The 25,397-nt window shown below is 38.9% G+C and overlaps 1 protein-coding gene across 8 annotated transcripts in view; it reads left to right on the top strand.

Moving 5' to 3' along the window:
* grip2a (glutamate receptor interacting protein 2a) overlaps positions 1 to 21,063 on the top strand; it is a 34,263-nt gene extending 13,200 nt beyond the window's left edge. For 4 of the 8 annotated variants that reach the window (XM_026928410.3, XM_026928416.3, XM_026928414.3 and 1 more), the window contains 21 exons: positions 1,227 to 1,390; positions 1,892 to 1,978; positions 2,481 to 2,556; positions 3,553 to 3,698; positions 4,435 to 4,582; positions 4,861 to 5,015; positions 8,266 to 8,394; positions 8,601 to 8,765; positions 9,655 to 9,838; positions 10,865 to 11,010; positions 11,965 to 12,045; positions 12,188 to 12,251; positions 12,376 to 12,521; positions 13,250 to 13,394; positions 14,075 to 14,214; positions 14,392 to 14,583; positions 15,295 to 15,445; positions 17,619 to 17,733; positions 18,341 to 18,505; positions 19,336 to 19,482; positions 19,763 to 21,063. In XM_026928410.3, coding sequence (XP_026784211.3) covers positions 1,227 to 1,390; positions 1,892 to 1,978; positions 2,481 to 2,556; positions 3,553 to 3,698; positions 4,435 to 4,582; positions 4,861 to 5,015; positions 8,266 to 8,394; positions 8,601 to 8,765; positions 9,655 to 9,838; positions 10,865 to 11,010; positions 11,965 to 12,045; positions 12,188 to 12,251; positions 12,376 to 12,521; positions 13,250 to 13,394; positions 14,075 to 14,214; positions 14,392 to 14,583; positions 15,295 to 15,445; positions 17,619 to 17,733; positions 18,341 to 18,505; positions 19,336 to 19,482; positions 19,763 to 19,996 — 2,980 coding nt within the window. In that variant the 3' untranslated portion in view covers positions 19,997 to 21,063. The other 4 variants (XM_026928412.3, XM_053236330.1, XM_026928411.3 and 1 more) reach the window with 3 other exon arrangements.
* Positions 21,064 to 25,397: the final 4,334 nt, after the last annotated feature.

Below are 25,397 nucleotides of genomic sequence, written 5' to 3'. Positions count from 1 at the left end.
GTTTCTATTAAAATGCAAATCCAAATCAGGATAAGTCTTTTTAGTGACTTGAGTGATTAAATGATTAAATCATTTGTACAGATTCATTCACTGATTTGTTCAGTTGTGTGGTTTGCCACAAATGTGCAACCTGATCATGCTGCTAGCCCAACATAGACTACTACTGAAACGATGGAAATCTCTAGCTAGTTAAACAAGCCCAAATGCTACTGATTGAACTCACTGTCACAGCTACACAAGTAAGGAACAAATCTCGATCTTGTCCAAAAGGATTCACAAGGGGCATGATTTGGGTTCGACATACATGCAACTATAAATACAAATTTTACAATTCAAACTAAACTAACAAACCAGCCACAAAAACAGACTAAAAAACATATAACACTACATAAAAATGTCTGCTTGATAATCATGAAGTCGGTTGTGGAGGTGCATGGAAATATGTAAGTTTCATATATTTGTTTTTGTGGTTCGCAATTTTGCAGGTTTAGCAACACTGTCAATACCTGCATTTGCATATTGAAACATGATTGGCTGTTATATTTTATGATGCAATAACACTTGTCTCTTACATATTCAGTACTGAGGAAGCTTTGTGAGTTTGTGTATGAGAGTAGCACAGGCTGGAGCTGTGACCGGTCTGCAGTAAGAGTGTTGTATGTGTGTGTGGAGAAGATAAGCACGTTTGCTTGTGTTAAATTCTGAATACCCATGTTTAGCTAAATTACATCTTAATGCAGAGTGAATGTGTGTGAGTGTGTGTTAATGGCGCTAACAGGCAAATGCACAGTGCTGCAGGACAGCAGACAGAGAAGCTTAAATTAGCATCCATGCAAGCTCATTATGTGTCAGCTCAAGCCACATCGCACACATACTGTATACACACACACACACACACACACCAGTATGTTGCTTTGCATCTTAAAGGAATTATGTGAAGCTGACATAGCTCTTGATTTGTCATGCTGTCACAAGTCATATCATGACTTGCACAGACCTGCCTTATAAATTTCCTTCGAAAGGATGCTGTTATGTTAAAATCCATAGACAGGGCTCAAGCTACAATGAGACATAATGAAAAATCTGACAAAACATGGTTTAAAGTTGCATTCCTATCTAAATAATGAATTTGTAAAGAATCATTCAAGCCATCCAGAGCAACATAAATCATGATTTTTTTCTTTTCTAATGCAATAATGTTCAAGTGGTTATGTTATAATTCCCAGTCTGTGTGCTAATCTCAGGAGTGACCAGCTGAACATGGGCGACTACATAAAGTCAGTGAACGGCATCAACCTGTCCAAACTGCGGCACGACGAGATCATCAGCATGCTGAAGAACATTGGAGAGAGGGTGGTGCTGGAAGTCGAGTATGAGCTACCTCCTCTCGGTACGCCCTGAGAAACACACTCAAAGTCCTGATTTACGAAGCAAAGTTCCAGGTCCCAAGACCTATTCATTAGAGGTGTGAAGATCAAAAACGAGTGCAGGAACTAAAATGGAACTAAAATGTAATCCTGTCATTCAGCTGAGCTGTGGAGGGCTTAAAAAAGTGATTGAACTCACAACTAGCACAGTCATTAACACATAAACTACTGAGCTATTGTTGTACCATGTTTTCAGGACCACGAGTCTGTTTAGCCATATTAATTGTGTTATTTCCTGCAGTGTGTGATTTCGCTTCACGTGTCCGTCATGTATATGTAAATTTGGATTATAAAAATCCAAAATGTTAGGCTAATGCAAGCGTGTGACTGCACTACTACGTGTGAAGAATTTTGAGAAGATCTGTGTCAGAGTGAATGACTGGAGCTTTATTCTGGAGAATGATGCGAGCTGTTATTTCTGTCCTGTTGTTGCTGAGCTGCTTTGCTCCGTCTGTGTGTTTCAGCTCCCAGCAATCCGAGCAGCGTCATCTCCAAAACCATAGAGGTGTGTTTGGAAAAAGAAGGCAACAGTTTTGGCTTCGTGCTCCGAGGTACATCAGAGTCTGTAGCTTTTCTTTTTCTTCTCAGAGCCTTTACCACAGAGGTTTTTGATATTATTTGTGGCTGCAGGTTTCCATTCTAACCAACCAGCAGCCATTTATAAACACTTAGTATTATTTTTCTTCCTCATAACTGAATTACATGAAAAAGCCCAGCAAATGAATTCTCATTATATTAAACTAACTTTTTATTCCCCCACTGCTGTAGTTATTATAGATACCATTATAATGATTCATTGGATTTTCTTCAGCGTAAACTGAAGAGCATCTTTGATTATTGATTGCATCGTTAGAATAAAAACCTGCAGCCACACGGACACTAAGTACTCGATTTTAAATATAAGTTGGTGTCAGGACTGCTGCACCTCAGGACCCATCTTCTGCTCTGTGAAAAGATTATTGTGGAAAAAAAAATTCATTTCATCATTTAGTGCTAATCGAAATAACACACTGTGTGTGTGTGTGTGTGTGTGTGTGTGTGTGATCTTTGCAGGTGGGTTTCATGAGGACTGGCATAAGGCTCGTCCTCTAGTGGTGACCTACGTCAGACCTGGGGGCCCTGCAGACAGGTGAGATAAGATGAGTCACAATGTGTGTGTGTGTGCGTGTGTGTTTCACTGTGTCCATGTATGTCATGAGACAGCTCTGTGAAATGTGTTAGACAATCAGTGTTTGTGCCAAATGTGTGTGTGTGTGTGGGGGGGAGGTGTGTGGAGGTCTGTTAACTGGTTGCTGAAGCTGCAGCATTAACTTATGGCATTATAATGAGTGAGAAGTACACACACACACACACACACACACACACTCACCTCAAATGTAATCTATCAGCCAAGATATGTTTGATGGCTTTAGTTTTCTGATTGCACTATGAGGGTAACGTTGCTAACCGGTAAGGAAAGCTCATGGCTACCAGCTTCATGCAAAGGAAATGTCTTCAAGTTTTCACACACTCACCTCAAACTGCATCAAATTTTTTTGTCGTTTCTGACTCTGTATGACTCTGTTATCTATAAAAATAGACAAAATGACGTCAGAGAGCTAAAAACAGTCGCAGCTCCATCTTGAAGCTGAATCACTTTCTTCCTCAGCATGTAGTTTGGTGTTACTCTGCGCCAGGATCACACTCCAGTGTAATGATGTCCTTTGAAATGAGTATGTGATAACTTCGACATGCAGTCTGCACAATGCTAAACTGGAAGCTATAAGCTTTCATTACTGGTTAGCGACATTTAGCTTTGTAGCTTGTGTGGAAAGATAAAGAAGCAGCACACGTCAGACACCAAACACGTCTTGGCTGACTGACTACATTTGGTGTAAATGGGGAAACGGTGTAAATTTTATTTTATTTTATAAAATTGTGTATATATTTCACTTTCCTGTATTCTCTTTTTTAGCCTCACTGTCATTTTCTATTTTATTACCAATTTTTATCTGTCCCTCTGACTCACTCTGTAGGTGCATAATGCAGATTTCTCAGCTGTCGATTTTCCTCCTGTTTATTTATTTATTTTTTCACTTTTCTAACCCTTTTGCTCTCTCTCTCTCTCTCTCTCTCTCTCTCTCAGGGAGGGGACTCTGCGTGTAGGGGATCGGGTGTTGAGTGTAAACGGTGTGGCTCTAAACCGACGGAAACATGCTGACGCTCTCACTCTGCTCATGCAGAGCAGCCAGGAAGCTTATTTCCTCATCGAGTACGACATCACGGTCATGGGTGAGCGTACGTGCACAATGAAGCAAAGACAATCAACTTCTGCTACCTCGTTTCATAAATCAACTGTACTTTCCCATATGACACACATGCAATACTTACACACTGGGGTGTTACACAATGACACTATCTGTATCTGTATCTGTTCAATTCTCCAAATATTCATATCTGTATCTGTATTCGGATTAATGCTGCGTTTGACTAAAGCTTATAATTCAGAATTTCCAACCTCTGACTTGGAGAAACCAAAGAAATCACAACTTGGATTTCCTATTCGGAACTCCTTCCCTATTCAGGAAGGTCTCTTCAACCTCGAGTTCAGCACATGACATCAAATCAACATGGCCGCTCACACCAGCAGCAGTAAATAAATGATCACTTCGCTACTTTAACTTGGTTACAGTAATATTTTCTTTCGATCAATCAACATAGACACACTTGTTGGTTACATTTATAACACCGACCATATAATTCGCTGTTTTGCGAAAGTAAATACAGCAAACTCACGATCACTAATATTAGCTGGCTAGCTTTTTGCTAACAAAACACGTGCATATGTTTTTTTCCCCACTTTGTAGCTTAAACACACCAAGCTCGAAAATGACATAATTCCAAGTTCAGACTTCTCACTTTCAAGTTAAGTTGAATGCAGCATCAAGCCTGCAGTGGGCGTGGCCTAGTGTGTACAAGTTTCCAACTGTGTCTGTGTGTGTGTGTGTATGTGTGTGTGTTTGGTCAGAGTCAGTGCAACAGTCTTCAGGTCCTCTGCAGGTGGAGATCATGAAGAGCGCCGGCTCTGTGCTGGGACTGAGCCTCACCACTGCCCTCTACAGGAACAAACATGTCGTTACAATCCAGAAAATCAAGCCTGCCAGCGTTGCAGAGAGGTACACACACACACACACACACACACACACAGTCCATGTTAAAATCCAGCTAATCTGATAATCTGATGTTTCGGTTCAAGATAGCTAGCCTTAGCTGTGAAATTGATGAACATTTATGAATATGATTTAAATGTCCTCTCAGAAGCTATAGAAGCTGCCACTGGTCTTGGCTGAACTTTAATACACCACTTTGTAAAATGACATCCATAAAATTCAGTTTGGCATGGCATACAGTTTGATTTTTAATGTCTCTTTCTCTGCGTGTGTGTGTGTCTCAGGTGTGGTGCTCTGCATGTAGGTGATATCCTCTTGGCTATAGATGGCATGAGCACTGAGCACTGTTCTTTAATGGAAGCTCAGCAGCTGCTGGCCAACTCCTCAGAGGTCACCAAACTGGAGATCCTGCCTTCTCCACACAGCCTACATGACACGGGTATACACACACACACACACACACACACACACACACACACACACACACACACACACACACACACACACACTGCTCCTCTCTGACCTCTGTGCATGCTGTGCTGTGTTTGTAGTGGCTGAAGGCAAACCTCTTTGGGCTACTCTTGTGTGTGCAGTGAATCATTCTTAATCCACAGAACGCTGTGGGCACGGGCACACACACCCACACACACACACACACCCACACACACACACACACACACACAGAACAGTATATGTGAAACAGTATATATGAAAACTGTATTAATTCACAGCCAATGATTTTCACAAAAAATTTTTCTCTTTATTTAATATAATTTTATAAGCAGCATTTCACATCACAAAATGGCAAAAGTTTAATTTACACCATTTCCCCCGTCACCCCAAATGTCATTCATGAATCAAGACATGTTTAGTGTCTTTTTTTTGTGTTGCTAACAAGCATGTCTAAGGCATCACCCACTTGCCACCAAAGACATCGTTCTGCGATCAACTGTCAAATAAAAATACAAAGTCAAATGATAGATATATTATCATCTGAATTGTTTGTACAATTCTACAATATACAGTGCCGCCTTCAAAAGTCTTGTATCCGAGTCTGCCATTCTGAGGAAAAAAAGTGATTCAGCTTCAGGATAGAGCTACGACTTTTTTTTTTAGCTGGGCAATACAATTTTGTTCATTTTTAATAAATATAAGAGCATGTCATACAGTGTCAGTATCAGAAACCCCATCAGCAAGTCTGTTTGTGATAGATGCTGCTTGAAAACTAAAACCAGTTTTATGCAGCTGGCACGACGCTAAACTGGTAGTTATAAGCTTTGCTCATTAGCTATATTAGCCTCGTAGCTCCAGTGCAACTCTAAAGAAACTGCTTTGCTCCTCGTATTCGGTTTTCAACACTGCACTCTGTGTGTGTAACGCTCAGAATGTGTGTGACAGATCTCAGCTATAATGCAAACACAAACAGGGTTTTTCTTTCTACTGTTTACCACCTAAACTGATAAATCTGACAGATGATAAAATTGGGCCCCAGCTCCACCGCTGCTGCATGTCTGACACCTTCTTAAAGCTCTGCTGTCAGTAGATGTGACATGGAGAGACGTCTGTGCTGAGCTTCAGCCACCAGGGAGAAAAGAAGAAAGAGGAGAGAGAAAATGGATAACAATGAGAGAATGAATGCCTGTTTGTGATTCAGATCCACCAAGATTCAGAATCTCAAGCTCAATGCTCAAACCGAATAAATGGTTTTGTTGATACAATAAATTTGGTACAATAAACCTGGGAAAGATTAAGAATCTGTGGAGTTGCTGAGGTGACACTGTGATTCATTTTAATTAGCTGTGGCCATGAATTAATATATTAAGGCCACAATTTAGTTTCTCATGATCTATTTCATGGTCATGAGATACTTAATTTTTTAATTATTGAGACACAGAAATCAATTGAATTTAACGGCTGTGTCCACAGGAACCTAATTATTGGAGAGAATTTATAAGTACACTTTACATCAATCTTGGAATGAAACAAAGACATAATGGAGTCACTGGACATAGACATAGATATACCATTAAGCAAATTCTTAAAGTGAATCACCTGTTTCTGTTATATAATTAACTGGAAGCCACATATTAAACATGATGTTCATGCAACATATGGCTCAGGTTACACAATTCATAGCCATGACTTTGGTATCAATATATTATTTCTGTAAGTCTATTTTCACTGTGTGGTGGGACAGTGTGCTCATGAGTCCAATTCCTGCCAAATTGTCTTTGGATTTTTTTTCCTATTTTCTCCCCCAATTCCCACCCATCGCCTGGCATACAACAGCTACCAACCAAGGAGGGTGAAGGCTAACAAGCCAGCCAAACACATCTTGAAACACTACTGCTCATGCTGCATCACACAATCAGAGGAAAGTGCTATCCACCCTCTTCCACATATATGAACTCACATACACCTATGATTGGCTAGGGTCACTGTGATTGACAGGGGAGAGAGAGTATGCCCCTCCCACCCAGAAAGCACAGCCAGTTTTGCTCTCTAGACTGCGGGTGGCTGTAGCATTTTGGTAATCGAACTCATGATCTCCAATGATAAGTGGGAGCCCAAATGTCCAATTCTGTTTGTGTATTTTCATTTCCATTACATAATTTGCGCAGGTCAACAAATCTCTGTTGTGTTGAAAAGTCTTTGTTTTTTTCGCATGGTAATGGGTAACAAAAAGAATATATATATATATATATATATATATATATATATATATATATATATATATATATATATATATATATATAGACACACACACACACTCCAGGAAATCAGAAAATAAATAAAAGTATTAATAAGTTTTTCAAGAATGAGATTTTGTTTGCATTTATTTTACAAACATTCCTCAGGAGTCTCAATAATTTGGCCTGAATATATTTGAGAGAAAATACTATTATTTGAAAAAAATGTACTTCTAATGAGAATTATTATTTGTGAGAACAAACATAAATACTTTGTTGAGTGGAATTTTTATAATGATTACGTAATGATTAATGTTTATTTTATATATCAGTTTTATGAAGGGTGCCAATAATTCTTCTCCAATTTCATACCTTTGCGATGCTCCAAATGGAAATTTCTTGCATTTATTTGTGCTCTTGACTACAAAAAACCTTCCAGAGAGCTGATTAGTTCTGGTGGGTGTGGCCTGAACTAACTAGTGGTGCAGGCTGGTGATTAATTTAGCATCATTAGTGTCTTCTCTCTCACATACACACACACACACACACATTTCACTCTTTCAAAGCAAATCCCAATGTTTTGATTTTTGTTGAAAACTGGAGACGTGTTTTTTTTTTTTTTTTAAAAAAAAAACATGCTTATTTCTCCGTTGCTCTCAGCTTTATCCAAGCTGGCGAGCAAATGTAAGAGACAGAGAGAAATGAAAGAATGAATGTGCAGAACATGTGCCTGAAGCAGTGTGGAGAATCATCTCGAAAGAATCTTTTCCCTCAGCAGGATTTCTTAGCCTATGTCCAAAAGATCATCTTTCCTCCTGTCAAAATCTTTCTGTCTGTGTTTTTATGTGTGTGATTGGTGACTCACAGACATGATTTTGTGTGTGTGTGTGTGAGATTGGTGGCTCACAGACATGATTCTGTGTGTGTGTGTGTGTGTGTGTGTGTGTGTGTGTGTGTGTTATTGGTGGCTCACAGACATGATTGTGTGTGTGTCTGCAGTGCGTGTCCAGAGGAGCAGCCAGCGTCAGTGGGAGTCTGGTGTGAACTACCTCAGTGCCCCTGCACCCACCCACAGCAAAGCCCCATCAACCTGGAGCAACACCACCCCTACACACTCTCACTGCACATGTGAGAGCACCATCATGCATATGTCTGTGTTTGCATGTGCATACGCAATATAAATACACATTTCATCCTGAATAGTAGCTTGCATACTCGTGTGACAACTTCGGACCAATACCCCTAACTGAAAAACTAACAGTTCCTAGTTCTTTCTTAGATGAATTTTTTTAAACAGGTTTATGGAATAAACATATGGCTGTTCTGTTGTGTAGCTGTGGCATCAGGTAGCTCGTCTCACACGTCAGGCTTTCACAGCGGTAAGAGCGGTTCTGTGTATCCAAGCCCGTACCCCTGCAGCACTCTGCCAGCATACCCCTCGAGCCCGCGCAGCACCACCATCAGGAGGAAACCCAGGAGAACCGAGCACAAGAGCTCATGTAAGAGAACATTCTCTAGGTTTATTCCTTTCTTCTTCTACAGCTATAATTGTTACAGACCGTTGATACAGTATGTGTAACATGATGCACTTATCTAATCCCAATGAAATAAGTAGCAAAACCTGTATACAAGGAATGTTCTTAAAAATTAGGAGTTCTCATGTTCGTCTGTGTCTGGTCTGATCACACTTTTGTCTGTCTCTTTTTCTGTCACTCTCTTGCCCTTTCTTGTCTGATCTTTCTGTGCTTTTGTCATATCTTTCTCTTATCTAATCTAATCTCTCTCTGGTCTATATTTCTCTTTCTGGTCTTGTATGCTCTTTCTTCTTGTTTCTTTCCTGTCTGATCACTCTCTGGTTTCTCTCTTCTATCTCTGGTCTGATCTCTTTCTGGTAATGTCTGATCTCTTTCCTTCTGTTTCCTTCCTGTCTGATCACTCTCTGGTCTCTCTCTTATATCTCTGGTCTGATCTCTTTCCTTTTGTTTCCTTCCTGTCTGATCACTCTCTGGTCTCTCTCTTCTATCTCTGGTCTGATCTCTTTCCTTCTGTTTCCTTCCGGTCTGATCACTCTCTGGTCTCTCTCTCTCTTCTATCTCTGGTCTGATCTCTTTCTGGTGACTTTCTCTGCTCTCTATTTATTCTGTCTTTGGTTTTATCTGATTTATTTCTTTGCTCTTGTCTGATCTCTCTCTCTCTTTCACTTTGTCTCATCTGATCACTCTTTGGTCTGTTTATCTCTCGCTGGTCTGTTTGCATTTTTCTCTATGGTCTTTCTCTCCCTCTGGTCTAATCTGTCTTTGGTCTCAACTGATCTCTTTCAGCTCTCTTTCTGCACTTGTCTTTCTTTCTCTGATCTCTCTCTTTGTTTTTGTCTTGCTGCATCATCAGTGTCTCTCTCCAGCACGGTGGGTGTTGGTGGTCAGGTGGTGCATGTTGAGAATAATGAGGTGGTGCTGAGAGGAGACCCACTCACGGGCTTTGGCCTGCAGCTCCAGGGAGGAGTGTTTGCCACGGAGCCGCTGTCTGCACCCGCCTGCATCCGATTCATAGAGCCAGACTCACCTGCTGAAAGGTGGCGTGTGTATACACCTGTGCTTACACATGACGTTCTATAGAATATGTAGAATTGAAGAATCATGGTTCAGATGTCTGAAACTTCAGTGGTGAACAAGATCTCGTAACACGCCATGTTTGACCTTGTCCCTGAGCTTACACATGTTAACCATTTGAAGGTGAGCTAATTGGTAGATCAGTTCAAAGACCGTAAACTATTGCACCGCTTAATCTCATTACTGTAAGCTATATAACTCCATTTTCCCTCAGAAGCTCACTATATGTTAGATGCAGTCAGATGCAAAGTGAGCTGTAATGAAGGCACAACACACAGGGCTAATTAGCCAACACCAGAGCTGCACATTATAATAACAAGGAAGATGAAGATGCTTTACAGGGAAATGTGAGTGCATTGAGTTAAAGACCAGCGACAAATGAATGGAGTACGGTGTTGGGACACCATGGGCCTCCAGAACTCCTTAGTGCTGAAGCTGTTCCCTCAGTTGGTGTTGTGGTGATGGTGGTGGAGCGTGCCGTCACTGTCTTAACATGGCAAAACAAATCTCCCATAGCTGTTCAGGGTTGAAGTCTGTGAAGTCCATTGCATAATATTTCCATCACTTTCATCCTCATCAAACCATTCAGCTAGCCCTTGTGCCTTGTGAATGGGGCGGGGTTATCCTGGAACTGACCACACCCATTAGAATAGAAATGTTTCATTATTGGATAAAGGTGATCAGAGAGGAACTGCAGATTGATTTACAGTGATGCTTTCATCCAAAGGGACAAGTGGAGCCAAACCATGCCAGCAAAATAAATAAATGCACCCCCCCCCCCCCCCCCCCCAATCATATAACAGCACAATTTCTATATAAATACATTAACCAACACTATCTGACTAACTGTCTCAGAATTGAGAATTCAAGACTATGGTATAAAGGCTATTAAAGGCAAACATCTTTTTCAAACCAGTTATTATTTCCTTGTTTTTCTCAATTTGTGTGTTGTGAGAGAATCTGTTATTCATCAGTCAGTTATTTTGTAGGTGTGGAGTGCTGCAGGTTGGAGACAGAATCCTGTCTATAAATGGAATCCCAACTGATGACGGAACACTGGAGGAGGCCAATCAGCTTCTCCGAGATGCAGCTCTGTCCAATCAGGTCACACTAGAAGTCGAGTTTGATGTCGCAGGTACCTGAATGATGTTGCAGCACCTCTAGCATCTTTCCTACATGAATGAAATTTTACAGATTAACAGCAAGGTTAATGATGGCTGGAGCAGGGAAAACACAAAGCAGTAGTAGTGTATATCTCTACAATGTGTGCTGCAATACATGATTGTTAATAAATATATGAAAGACATTTTAAGCTGTTAGATATTTAACATGATATGATTTAGATTATGAGGTGATATGTTGCATGCAATATGATGTTATACAATGTAATTCTGTATTGTGCAAACAGTTTAATTTTTATTAGAAATAAGTGTTGGAGGAGTAGAAGTAGGCCACAGGGACTTACAGGCACCGAGGCCACACCTCCTTTCATAAGACTGACAGGCAGAGAGATGACACCTCCATCCCTGGGACTGACAGGCACAGAAGCCACTCCTCCTTTACTGGGACTGACAGGCATGGAAGTCATGCCTCCTTTCCTGGGACTGACAGGCACAGAAGCCACGACTCCTTCCCTGGGGCTGACAGTCACAGAAGTCACGCCTACTTTTGCTAAGACTGACAGGCATAGGAGCCATACCTTCTTCACTGAGACTGACATGCACAGAGACCACGCCTCCTTATTTGGACTGCCATGGAGAGTGAATCCTGAAGGAAGAGATGGAGCAAGAGAGAAAGGAAGTAGCAAAAGAAATTAATTTGTTAATGTTTCTAAATAGTAGTCATTTATTTAAAAATGAGATGTGTGTAGTGATGGACAGAGATGTGATTGTGTTCTCGCTTTTACCCAACACCTGGTTTTGACACAGCCATATTGTACGAATAAGTGAATCAACTCCTGTGTAAGAGAAAATTACATCTGTACTAAACTGTAGTATTGTGACTCTCCATGAGTTTGTGGTGTTTAATGTCTTAATCAGAAGATCAGTAGATTAACCACTGTGATTTATTTGTGTGCTTCCTTTGTCAGAATCTGTAATCCCGAGCAGTGGTACGTTTCACGTGAAGCTGCCGAAGAAGCGTGGGGTGGAGGTGGGCATTACTATCAGTGGTAAGTCGTGACCAAGAGGTGGCATCGTCGCTTAATAATACACAGCATCTACTATTGTTTACTTGATCAGCCAATGTATAATACAATTTCTATATTAACTGAATGGAGTTTTATAGCTGACAGTAATTTTATAATGTTACAGCCAGCAAGAAGCCAGGCCGGCCTCTGATCATCTCTGAGATAAAGAGAGGGAGCATTGCTCACAGGTAAATTCACCATGAAGCAATATTTGTGTCTTTCATGCGATTTAACACCAATGTGAAGAGCTGAGAATATAGGATACTTGATCTATGCATGCGTACTCTGGTGTGTGTGTGTGTGTGCACACAGAACAGGTACACTGGAGCCTGGTGATCGTTTGCTGGGCATAGACAACGTAAAACTCGAGAACTGTGGAATTGACGAGGCGATGGCGGTCCTCCAGCAGGCTGAGGACATGGTCAGACTGCGCATTCAGAAAGACGAGGACAACTTAGGTGTGTGTCATACTCAGGAAGGGTTAAATAATTAAGCACATGGTGAGCTTTGTATTCCCAACAACTGGTGTTATCTGATAAAAGAACATACATGACTCATGAATATAACCTCATGAACACGCAAAAGTACAAATATATGTGTACTAATATATAATATATAATATACTTACTTATTTTGTTGAGTTACTGCACACATTCACCAAAACGCTACAGGTCGGGGAAATTTCCTTGTATTATAGATGGAGAGAATTCAATCATCAAAATTCAACAACTTCCTTTATTTTAATTGTTTCAGAAAGAAGACCAACATCTTTATTTGGCACTGTAATTAAAGGTGCCAAGCCATACATAAGTATTCACCCCTCTCTTTTTTGCTTCTCTGACTAATGCCCTCCTTACTCAGTCACTGATTTTTGGTGGACAGCCTCGTCTAGGTAGAGTTGCAGTTATGCCATATTTAAAAAAAAAATGATTTAATGGCATTCCTTGATATGTTCCAAGTTTAATTTTTGATGGCAGATGTGTACAATGCTGTGGTATCACAGCAAGGGAGGTGAATACTTATACAATCACAACTTTTATGCTGCTGTATGTCACCCCCAGTTAAGGGGGTGAATACTTTTGCAAGGCACTGTATAATGTTCTCCCTGTTTTTCTGTCACTTGTAGCTGTTTATGATGATGTTTAGATTTTGCAACATGATGAATAATGAATTGTGTGTGCTGCAGATGAGCTGGAGTCGTCCGGCTCTGTGATTTTCACTGTGGAGCTGAAGAGACACGGAGGTCCTCTGGGAATCACCATTTCTGGTACTGAGGAACCTTTTAACCCGATCCTCATCTCCAGCCTGACCCGTAATGGTCTCGCACACAGGTACACACACACACGTGTTCATACATGTATAGGATGTGTCTGAGGGGTAACTGCTACTTCTGCTGAAATTGCTATTCCTTCTGTATGTGGCTCAACAAAACTGCAATGCCGTCTGGGACTGTGCTTTTTCCATTAACTGCTGATTTAATGTTAAAGGTTCCAGTTGTGTGGGTTTTGGTACTTCATCAACATTGTTAATCGAAGAATTTAGTGGTACTCAGGGTACGGGTCTAGCAGTGCCAAGCCTCCATTTTTAAAGAATTTTTCTTTTCACAAGTTTACTTTTCTGAGCTTTGGGCTTCTTTCAGTGACAAGTTTGATCAAAGGAACAAAGTTAATCCAAGCACTTCTTCCACTTTTACTCTTTTAGTTTTAAAGCTGGCATCCCATCCTCTAGCTCGACCTCCTAGCTAACTACAGTACATGGTTTATTTTATTTTTTTGTGTAATAAGCTTTTGGGGTAAAACTGTTTGCTACTTTTAATTGACCCTAGGTGTGAGTGAGGTGTGTTCATGCCCAGTGTTCCTGTGATAATCTCTCAAACAAAACTAGAACTTACTTAAAAGTCTGTTGGTTCCTGTCTTTGTTTTGAAAAAAAAAAACATAAAAAAGGTGAAAATCAAATCTGAAGGATCCTAAGGGTGTGCGTGTGTGTGTGTGTGTGCATGCGTGCGCACAGGACTGGGGCTCTTCACGTTGGTGACCGCGTGTTAGCCATTAATCACGTGAGTCTAAAGGGGAAGCCACTGAGTGAAGCCATCCATCTGCTGCAGACTGCTGGAGATGCTGTGACACTCAAGATCAAAAAACGAACTGAGCGTGAGTCTAACACACACCAACACGCCCACATGCTAACACGGTTACACAAGGTGTTTTCATTACAATCAGATATGTGTTTGTGGTGTGTGTGATTATTCAGTGTGTGTATAGGTTACTGAGATCTTACTGACATCTTGATGAATCCTGTATGGCCTGATGTCCTTATCTCTCTCTCAGCTGTGTTTGAGTCAGACTCTGGCAGCCCTCAGAGGGCGGGATCTTGTCTGAGTGACACTGAAGACGACCACTCTGATTCACTCAGACGCTGTAAACATTCTGGTCTTCGTCACCTAGCCACGCCCCCCAGCCTGGACTCAGCCATGGACTCGTGGGATGGCTCCGCCCACGATGCCGGCTATGGGAGTCAAGGTGAGGGACGAGCATTAATGAAAAGGCTGAAATAAAGCTGAGTTTGGGGTCAGTTGTGGTAAGAGCAAAAAAAAAAAAAAAGTAATTTTAAATTTAGATCCTGAGCTGTGGGGGTTGATGGCTTTCTTTTTTTATTAATCAAAAAAGTTGTTTTAAATTATGTATTTTAAACATATTTTAATTCACTTATATTTAATGTAATATTATAATTTAATGTAATTGTTTACTGTATGGTATACCTTTTTAAATATATACTATATATGTATCATTTCATATAATTTATATTTCTATTTAATTATATATGATATTATTTCAATTTATATTTACAATTAAAAAAGGGAAAGGGGAATATACTAAATTGTGTATATGTAACAAAATTAGAAATGTACATTTATTTTTATATTTATTTATAAATTTTTCTTTTTTTAGTATATTAACACTTTTCCCATTATTATTATTATTATTATTATTTTAACACTATTCAATGGCCCATCATGGGGGGAGAAAAGTATATATACTGTATATAAAATGAATACAGTGGGTGATGATGCTCTTGATACTTAAATGTACAAATCTGAAAATGGAAATTGCATCTTTAAAGGAATATTTCAGCCAAAACACATTTACATAACGTTTTCCTCACCCCAAAGGTAATCAATCAGTCATTTGAAATTTGAAAACCAGTCACTCTTTTCTCCATCTGTATTCCAGGGGCCTACATCCATCGGTCATCTGACCTGACCATCCACCCTAATGAGTGGAGACGAAATAATCAACGGAGCCCAATGGCCTCCAGAAGACTTACCCACCGTGCTGCAGTGCATGATGGGAAATTGGGAGAGGAAGACTGGAAATACCATGGGTAAGCATGCTCACTTTTTTATAAGCTACTATTTTAATGTTGGTTTTCAACGTACTTCCTCCTCCTTGTACTCTGTACTGAGATCTGGGGACAATATAATTTGTTGTTTTTTATTAAATATGTTTCTGTCAGGAGATTTCTGCTACCTCCATGCTAGACTACTATTGCCTTGCTGTGCTCAGTATTAATTACTTACACTCATTTACAGTTCGGGTCTGTCTGCTTTCTCTTGGGCTCTCGTCTGCTCTGTGTGTTCAGTCTCACTGTTAAACAAAACGTGACGGGACAAGAATAAAGCCATAAATAAAAAGCATTCAAAGCTGTTTTATCCCTTTGGGGAGTACCAGTGTGCTTGGAGTTTCATATAAAACACAGGACTGTTTATCATGAACCATCAGTTACCTACTAACATTTTCATTCATACCTTCCAAGTAGCCTACTTGTTACAAATCTCAGCAATCATGATTTTTTTTTTCTTTCTTTAACTGCTTTAAATTTTTTTATTTATTGAGTCATGTGAATAGGTACAAAGTGAGATCATGCTGAAAAACAACAGAAAAAAAACCCACCCTGACTTCTAATTTCAGTTATGATCATTTACTTTCAACATTTAAATACATTTAAGTGTGGACACTTTTCACTTCTGACTCATGACCCATGACCATGAAGATTCAAGAGAATTTATTTTTTTGGCAGAATTAAAAAAAAAAAAAAAACTATAGGAATTAGGTTTTTTTGTAGAAATTTTAGTAATTTTAGTAGGAAAATCAGAAGGAGCAACAATTGAACAAACGTTACAATAAGTGCTCATACTCGTGTGATACAAAATGAATTTAACAAAACATGTTTTAAAGAAGATGGAATTTACACAATTTTTTGCTTTGCCAAATGTAGTCAGTCAGACATGTAACTCCATACGGGTATAAAAGTGTTGTTTTAAAAAAAAAAAAAAAAAAAAACTCTGATGCAGGGTTCTACATAGACATTACTTACATTATAACTTTCTAAGTGCATACCAAGTTATGGACTTTATTTATAAATATTACAGTAGCTAGTTTTTGCTAACATGTCATTTTCAAATGCTTTTCATGCCTTTTTTTTTTGTTTTTGCATTTACATTTACAGCATTTGGCAATGCTATAAATCCAGAGCGACTTACAATACTTATTCAGAGCGACTTACAATTATCTCATTTACACAACTAAGCAGTTGAGGGTTAAGGGCCTTGCTCAAGGGCCCAGCAGTGGCAGCTTGGTGGTGTTGCGATTTGAACTCTGAACCTTCTGATCAGAAGTTCAACGTCCTAACCACTGAGCTAACACCCATTTGCAAGACATATACATTTACCCCATTCCGGTATACAAAGCAACAGTTAAGATGGGATACAACTGAGCAATAGGGTTCAACAGTGGCAGCTTGGTGATGCATAGGATTTGAACTCATGACTTTTGTTTGTAGCTCAATATCTTAACCACTGAGCTACTCCTGTTACTGCAACAAATCACTTTATAAAATGTTTGAGCCTAAGGGGACGTAGCACACGGTAATCTGCTCTAACATTGTGGGAACTGACTTGGGCTCTTCCGGTGTACATTTTGGTGTTAACTGCATGGACCTGCTCTGATCATTAACTGATTATTTGGCACCAAAACAAATGTACACAATTTTCCACATACTCCAAATGCTTAGTGGAAAATTGTAGCCTATGCATTTCATTTTTCTCCGAATTCTTTTGTTTTCTGTGCCAGAGGATTTGACTATGAATATTGAATACCAGTATGTGGCACAGAAAAACAATCTTTTCTCCTTTTTTTGTCTGTGCTTCTGTTTCTCTCTTTCTCAGGTGATCTGTCCTTCATCCACCTTACTAATCACCTATGGCTCTCCAACATCATCTTTTTCTATCGCTTCTGTTTTCCGACACTTTGGCCATGTCTCAAAACAGGCCATGGCATCTTCAGCTGTGTGTGTGTGTGTGTGTGTGTGAGCGTGCGCCCGTTCATATATCTTACATATTCCCCTCATGTTGTAGAGAGTGTATTGGAGATTTTACAGCAACTTTACAGTAGAGGGTGCTACATTGTTTGATAGAGAGATAGACAGGGAAGGAGGGAGCAAACACCATCTCGTGCGCCAGGCCTTGCATTACCCTGGATGCTTTGCATTGACGCAGATCCGTTAGCCCCATGCGTTGCCGTGGCAACACCGACACTCAGGAGAGCTACTGGTCGCAAGCCCTGCAGGACCTGGAGACGTGCGGCCAATCAGAAATTCTCAGAGAGCTGGAGGTAAACAATCATAACTTTCATGATGAGTCTAACAAGCTACCTCAACTGCTTTTATTTATACTGCTAAACAATTTCAAAATAATAACACCTAATTGAAAATGAACATTATACGCTATATTGTAATTAATACTGTGTTCATTAATTTAAAATGTAATTCTTTTAAAAATGTAAAAAAAAAAATCTAATTAATTTAAATATTTTAAAAAAGTGGCATTTTGTAAATTGTATTTTATGCAGGTAATTTAAAATATTAAATTAAATATTTTATTATTAAATATAAAAATATTGAAAACTAAAATATTTATGAAAATATTTTTAATATTCATTAAAAATAGTGGCATTTTATAAATTGTATTTTATGCAGGTAACTTAAATATTTAAATATTTTTTTATTAAATATAAATATTGAAAGACTAAATGTATTTATCTATAATATTTATTTTTTTAATATTAAACAAAAGAAATATTTTAGATGCATTTATAAATATTATAAATGTATCTATCTATAATATATATATTTTTTTAATATTTAATATTGTCATTTAAAAATATCTCTCTTGTTTGTTTATTCATTTATTTATTTTCCAAATTTGATTATAACTTGCAGGCCACCATGATGTCAGGCAGCACACTGAGTTTGGGGGACGAGAGTGAGGTCTGTAACGACGGTGAAATCAAATTTCCAGCAGTGAAACTGAAGCAGTGCTGGGATTGCAGCCCAGAAACAGAGCTCAATGACTCGAACACCACCGTGCCGTTAGAGCTACACAAGGTATAAATGACTCGATCACTGATTTATCAGAAGAACGAATGAGCTAGCAAACTAATCTAGCTAACGAGTAATGGAAGATTCTGTCACCCAAAATCTTCTATAAATATCTTAGTGATGTCACACAGACTCACTGATGTAGTTTAAGACACAGTGTGACTTACTGTTATCTATAATCAGGAACATAACTATATCAAACCATGTAACTCTCTAACATTATGGTGGCAGCAATCTTGGACAATTATCACTTTTTTTTCCCTTATTTGGTATTATTGCATCTCTGAAGCTCTGCCTCCAAAGTTTGGAGGAATTGATGATAAAGTTCCACTTAAATTTCTAAATACAGACTCTCTCGACTATTCTACAAAATTATCAGCTCAACAATGTACTGAACAATATTTGAAGAAGTTTTACGATGTATTTATTTAAAAGATTTTGTGTGAGATGGACTTGGCTACATTAGCCTCGTAGCAACAGTGCAAAACTCAAGAAGCAACTGTCAGTCACCAGACATGTCGTTGACTACGTTCTCATGTAGGAAACTTTGACTTTGGATTCGTTTAACACTTATGCTCTGTCCAGTTGGCCTTGGGGATCCTAGTCACATTAACATTGATGTTAAAATCCCCAACATGATTTTTCTTCATCCTAATTACTAGCAACATCATCCTGCTGGTGAGGAGTGGACGAAAGTGGAACACCTACAAATCGCCTTGTTCCGGACACCATTTTTATTTCACTTTGTTGCTCTTTGTAATTAAAATTATGGGTTGTAAAATGTTTGTTTCATGGTCATTTCTTGTTCTCTCTCGCTCTTCCTCTCTCTCACTCAGATCTGTGTGTTGAAGGATGAAGAAAGCAGGGATTTTGGCTTCAGTGTCTCTGATGGCTTGTTGGAGAAGGGTGTGTATGTGAACATGATCCGTCCGGATGGTCCTGCAGACCAGGCGGGTTTACAGCCATACGACCGCATTCTTCAGGTAAAGTCCTACTTCTCAGGATTTCTCGGTCATGTAATCCAAGAAAACTTGGATTAACAGTCTGCTTTGTGTTTGGTGTGTTGTTGCACATTTCTTGTTATAGTAACGATGCTGGAGTGTGTACACCGAGTACTGCAGGGGATGTGAATATTAGTTACTTACCATCTTTGGGGGTGGCGGCGGCATTCAGACTGTAGATATTTTTTCCTACTTATCAGGGGGTGTGTGGGATCATATTTGAGCTGTATGTCTGAATACAGCCTCTGTCTCTCCATCTCAGGTGAATCACGTGCGCACCCGGGACTTTGACTGCTGCTTAGCCGTGCCTCTGATTGCCGAGGCGGGAGATCAGCTCCAGCTTGTTATCAGCAGGAACCCTCTCACACAGGCACCTCAGTGGTCCCCTGCAGACAGCCAGGACCCCTCGGACACACTTCCTACTCTCTCTGTCCACAGCCCAAAAAAGACAGAACTCGGGCCTGAGATGGTGCCACTGAGCAGCAGTTTACTATAGTCTCTATCTCTCTCCCCCTCTCTCTCTCACACACATGCACACACACACACACACACACATACATGTGCACTTCTTTTATTTCACTTCTTACACAATTTAAACCACTTTCACACATCATTAACAATTTTTGCTACATGTAGGTTTTGTCTGTTTCCATGACACCACTTTTTGAAAATAATTTAAGTTAATCACCAAATTCACTCATACACACTGTCATTTTTGTCACTGATATGCACAACTCTACACTTTACTCTGCTTTGGTCTTGGGTCCATTTTCATTTTAAATTATATTCAGTTCCCTCACTGTTTTAGGTTCACACACACACACACACACCTGTACATCTGCACAACTGCACACGTAAACTTTCACAAACATTAGTTTATAGTGTCTTGGAGCATTTTATATGGTTATAAAGAATATGACTCACAAACAGAGAGAGAAAGGAGATACACACTCACCTTGAAAGTTTATAAAGACCAATTATTTATTAGTGGATCATGTTTTTAAAAAATTACACAGATTTTCCTGCCAACATTTACACACTCTGAATTATTGTTTTCTTTTATGTGCAAATAATTTAAGGTGCAGCTTTAATGTGTGTAAAACAGATTTCTGTATATCTTGTATCCTGTTAAAGTTGGCTTGACAGACCTAGATTGAGACTAAAATTATTTTAAAATTAGGAGTAATATGTATATGGAGAAGTGTAAGTGTGTGTGTGCGTGTGTGTGTGCGCGTCTCTTTACACTGTAAAGAACACTGTCCAGAGTGACACAGTGGTGTGTTTTCTCATGAGAAACCAAGGCTTTGATCACATCTGGTCATTTTATACTCGAGTAATTGTGTGATAAGTCTGTTAAAGTGTGAGATTAGTTTTAACTGTAACTCTTTTAAAAGTGGGACAAATTTACCCGGTCAGTGTTTTTACCCACATTCCTTTACTATCCCATACACCACATCACAAGTGTCTGAGTGTAATAACTGATAACATGTATATGTAAATGAATGCTTTTATTATTGGATGCAAAAAGTTTCCTTTTTAAACAAAATAAAGAATGATAAGCCAGTGTGTTTTATTGATGGTAGATATCAGTAATAAAGAAACACTGACGCAGATGGTCTTGCTGTAATCAGGATGTCATTTTGGGCTAAAGTGTGAAAGTGCGCAATACATTTTGGAAAAAGGATGGATGCAATTCATCATTAATCTCTAACATTAATAAAATGTTAGTGATTTTAGTTACATACTGTTTAGAAAAAGTAATCACAATGAATTGCATCATATACAAATAATGACTTCTCTGTTAACTAGCTGAAGTTGATTTTTTTATTTTGCTTACTGTTGGCTAGCTAGCAAAGTTAATTTTTTTAAGTTAATACTTTTTATTGTGACAGATTAATTAAAAAAAAACAAAAAGTTGTTGGTTGCATACATATTCAAACCCTTGGGTCAACATTTGTTGGCTGCATACATATTCAAACCCTTGGGTCAATATTTGGTAAAAACACCTGCAAAATTGCAAACACAGCTGCAGCTCACCTGGGATATGTTTTTATCAGCTTTGCACATCTGGATCCTGATATTTTTGCCCATTTTTCTTGGCAAAATTGCTCAAGCTCTGTGTTATTTGATGAAGACTGTTGGTAGACAACAATTTTCAAGTCTTGCCATGGATTCTCAATTGGATTGAGGTCTGGGCCTTACCTGGACACATTGAGGTTCTTGGTTTTGAGCCTTTCCAGTGTAGTTTTGACAGTGTGTTTAGAGTCATTGTCCTCTTGCAGAATGGAACAGGGTTTCTTCTATGATTGCCCTGTATTTAGCTCCATCCATCTTGACCAGTTTCCCAGTCCCTGATGATGAAAAGCAGCGACAAAACATGATGCTATCGCCACCATGCTTCACTGTAGGGGTGGTGGTCTCAGGGTGATGAGCAGTGTTGGATTTCTGATGAATGTAGTGCTTTGTACCAAGGCCAAAAAGTTCAGTTTTGGTCTTTTTAAACCAGAGAACCTTTTTCCAACATGCCTTTTGGCAAACTCTGAATGGATTTTTATATGGCTTTTTTTCCCCCAATAATTACATTCTTCTCTCGCCACTCTTCTATAAAGCCCAGGTTTGTTTAGTGTGTTGTGAGTGAGCTGTTATTGTCCTGAGAACAACTTCTTCCATCTGAGCTGTGCAATTCTCCAGCTCCTTCAGAGTTACCCATGACCTTGGCATACCATCAGCCCAAAAGGCATTTTCTCATTATTTTGTTTAAAAGAAAAAACTCTCCAGAACTCAAATGGGCATTTTTTGGATGTTTGGGTGTGTACATACTGATGTGTATAATATGTCAACAATAAACTTCTTGCCTAGATGTTTAACTCTATTTACTGTATATATAATAGAAAATCTTTATAGCATGAATGCAATTTTATACATAGTTCTAGTCATTTTTTCTATGCAAAATTCTGAGATATTTTCTAACATTTGTATATTCTTCAGATTTCTGTACTACAACCTTCATGTACATTTATATTGAATTCCAACATGGCAACTTAAAATCCTGCTGATTCCTGTCGACCCTGACGTGCTTCTGCCTCTCTCTTTTCTACTTTCCTCATGCATTCTTAATCTTCATTTTCCTTCATTCGTTTTAATTGGAGTGTTCCTGTGTGTCGGAGTCATTTAGGTAACGACCCGAGGCAACCTGTGGGACCGGGACCCAGGAGTGCTGACATGTTTGCAGTGTTGGCTCAATTAGAGCGATGTGCCGTCATAACCCCACATCCTGCTCTGAGAATTCAGCTGAAACACTCACTAAGTTTAGGCTGAAAGTCAGTTCATGGAACAGGACTGCAGTGGAGACTAAACTTTGGATGAACTGAACTTTAAAAGCTCCAGTTAGAAGAAGCTGAAACAGTGACTGGTATTGTTTTGGCTGACAGAACTGTTGTTTTTAATAAGGGTTACAATTTACTACAAATTTATATAAAACATTTCCAATCTATTTTTACTGAGTTGTCCTGCAGTTGGGCGGCGCAGTGGTGCAGTGGATAATGTTTGCGCCACACAGCTGCAGGGTCCCTGGATCTATCCTGAGCTCGTGTTACTGTCTGCTTGGAGTTTCGCATGTTCTCCCCATGTCCATATGGATTTCCTTCAGGTTCTCTGGTTTCCTTCCACCTCCCGAAAACATGCCAGTAGATGGACTGGCAACTCTAATTTCCCCCTAGGTGTGAATAAGAGTGTGAATGTGTGTGCATGATCTCCTGTGATGAACTGGCTTCCCATCCTGGTTGTATTCCTGCCTCACCCTTAGTATTCCTGGTACAGACTCCGGATCCACCACAAAGCTAAGCAGGATAAAGTGCATACTAAAGTGCATACCAGGAGGTTGTAAATTTAAATCCTCGGACTGTTACAGAGCCACTGTTGGATCCTTAAAAAAGACCAATAACCCTCAGTTCCTCAGACTGTAATCTGCTTCACTTCTACATCACCTTAAATAAAAGTCTTCGAAACTGAGCTAGTAGTGAAATTACTTTACCAAATAAATACTCTGTAAAAGTTGAAGCTTCAGATTCTTTAGTCAATTAAATTAGAAAAGTATAAACTCTACAAAATATCCATAAAAGAAAAAGACGCCTCACTGATTTTAGTTCCTGAAATTACTGCATGTGGGGAAACAATTAGCTGAGGCTAACAACAATAACTAACAGCTTTATTGCTAATCTCTCACAAGCTAGCTAGCATGACAGTAACTCTGACTATACAAACTAGCCAAATGCTAATGGCTAGCTTGATAAATACAAACTGCTGTGATAAATACAAAGTGTCCATGCTAGGTCTTGAGCTCACTGTCACATCTGTTAAAGTTTTGATTCGTTAGGAATTTATATTGACTCCTCAAAGCTACTGTATCTGATGCTAAAAGGCTGCCTTATGACTTTACAAATATATGATTATAGAGAGATGTAGTGATGTTTGAGGCTTGTAGTGAGTAGAACATAGAGATTTTTCTTTTTGAAATGCTGGAAGTAAAATTCAGAAGTAATTATGTGTAAGAAAAACTCAATTACACGATAAAATCCAGTCTTAATACAACATTACAATATAAAAGCTTGCAATAATAATAATAATAATAATAATAATAATAATAATAATAATAATAAAAACAGACACATGCTTCCAGAGGAAAAAAAACTTTTTATTTAGGATCTAAATGATGCAATATGCATCTCGAAACGAGTTCATAACAAAGCTACTTTGGTTACACAAAATGTTTCGGTTTATTGAATCAAATCCAGTTCCAATATATTGTATTTGTTTGAATGGACTTTTTTTTATGCTCATTCAAATTGTTCATTTTATTACATGTTCAAGCTGAAAATTATAATAAAAAACAGACAAAACCACTTCTTTACAAATATTGCACACTGCAAGTTTAGGCTAACATTTAGATATAAATTTCTGAATACAATCAGAAAAATAGAGGTGAATCACTGACCGTTTACGTTGTGCACCATATAAAATGGCTGATTCAAAAGGCAAATGTGATTGGAGAGGAAATACTAGTGAGTAAATTTTGGTTTAGTTGTGGACGCAGTAAACTCAGAGAGCACAGAGTACAGCAGAGTGAAGAGTGTGTGGAGTGTGTGGTTTGGTTGGCTATACAGCCGTGAAGTGTGCACTACAGAGTGCTCACTGCCAGTCAAAGATTCCTGAACACCCAATAATATTAATGCTATGCATACCTCTACATCATAACCAAATCTACTTATGGAAAACCAATATTAACAATATATTTTAGGAATTATAAGTTTACAATGGGTTTTAAATGATTGTCCGGATCATCCACATCAGTCACTGTTTCACCACCTGAGGTTAAATTCACCACGGCGTTTAAACACGAGCCTCATCGGTGTCTCTACACTGAACTGACCATCGGTGAGGAAATAATCATTGATTCTTTTGGCTGAATTTCTTGTTATTAGGTCTTTTAAACATTTTTGAACTCTGTGGGCTGTTGTTCGTGCTGAGACTGTAAGCACTCTTCTCTTTTGATGATGAAGTGACGGCAAACATTTTGACAGCCGGCATCTGATCGCAAACTGAATTGTATAGGTTCATGTCTGTCTAGCTATCCAACAACTTACTCCAAGTGTGACATTCACTGTATGAGAAAAATACACTTAGCTAACAGATTATTTACTGTTTTATTGTTTTTTATAGTTTGTATAAACAGTTTTACAGACTGATTTTTCTTCGGCATTTGTTAAACAGCATTTGTTAAATCTTTGCAGGCAGATGCCAAGGAAAGATTAGATTTCTGTATAAAGCTGCTTTGGGAAAATGTCCATTGTTAAAAGCGCTATACAAATAAAATTGAATTGAATCGAATTAGAAAGCTA

Source organism: Pangasianodon hypophthalmus, chromosome 8 (assembly GCF_027358585.1).
Source record: "Pangasianodon hypophthalmus isolate fPanHyp1 chromosome 8, fPanHyp1.pri, whole genome shotgun sequence".
NCBI lineage: Eukaryota > Metazoa > Chordata > Actinopteri > Siluriformes > Pangasiidae > Pangasianodon > Pangasianodon hypophthalmus.
This window is presented reverse-complemented; position numbering and strand designations above follow the sequence as displayed.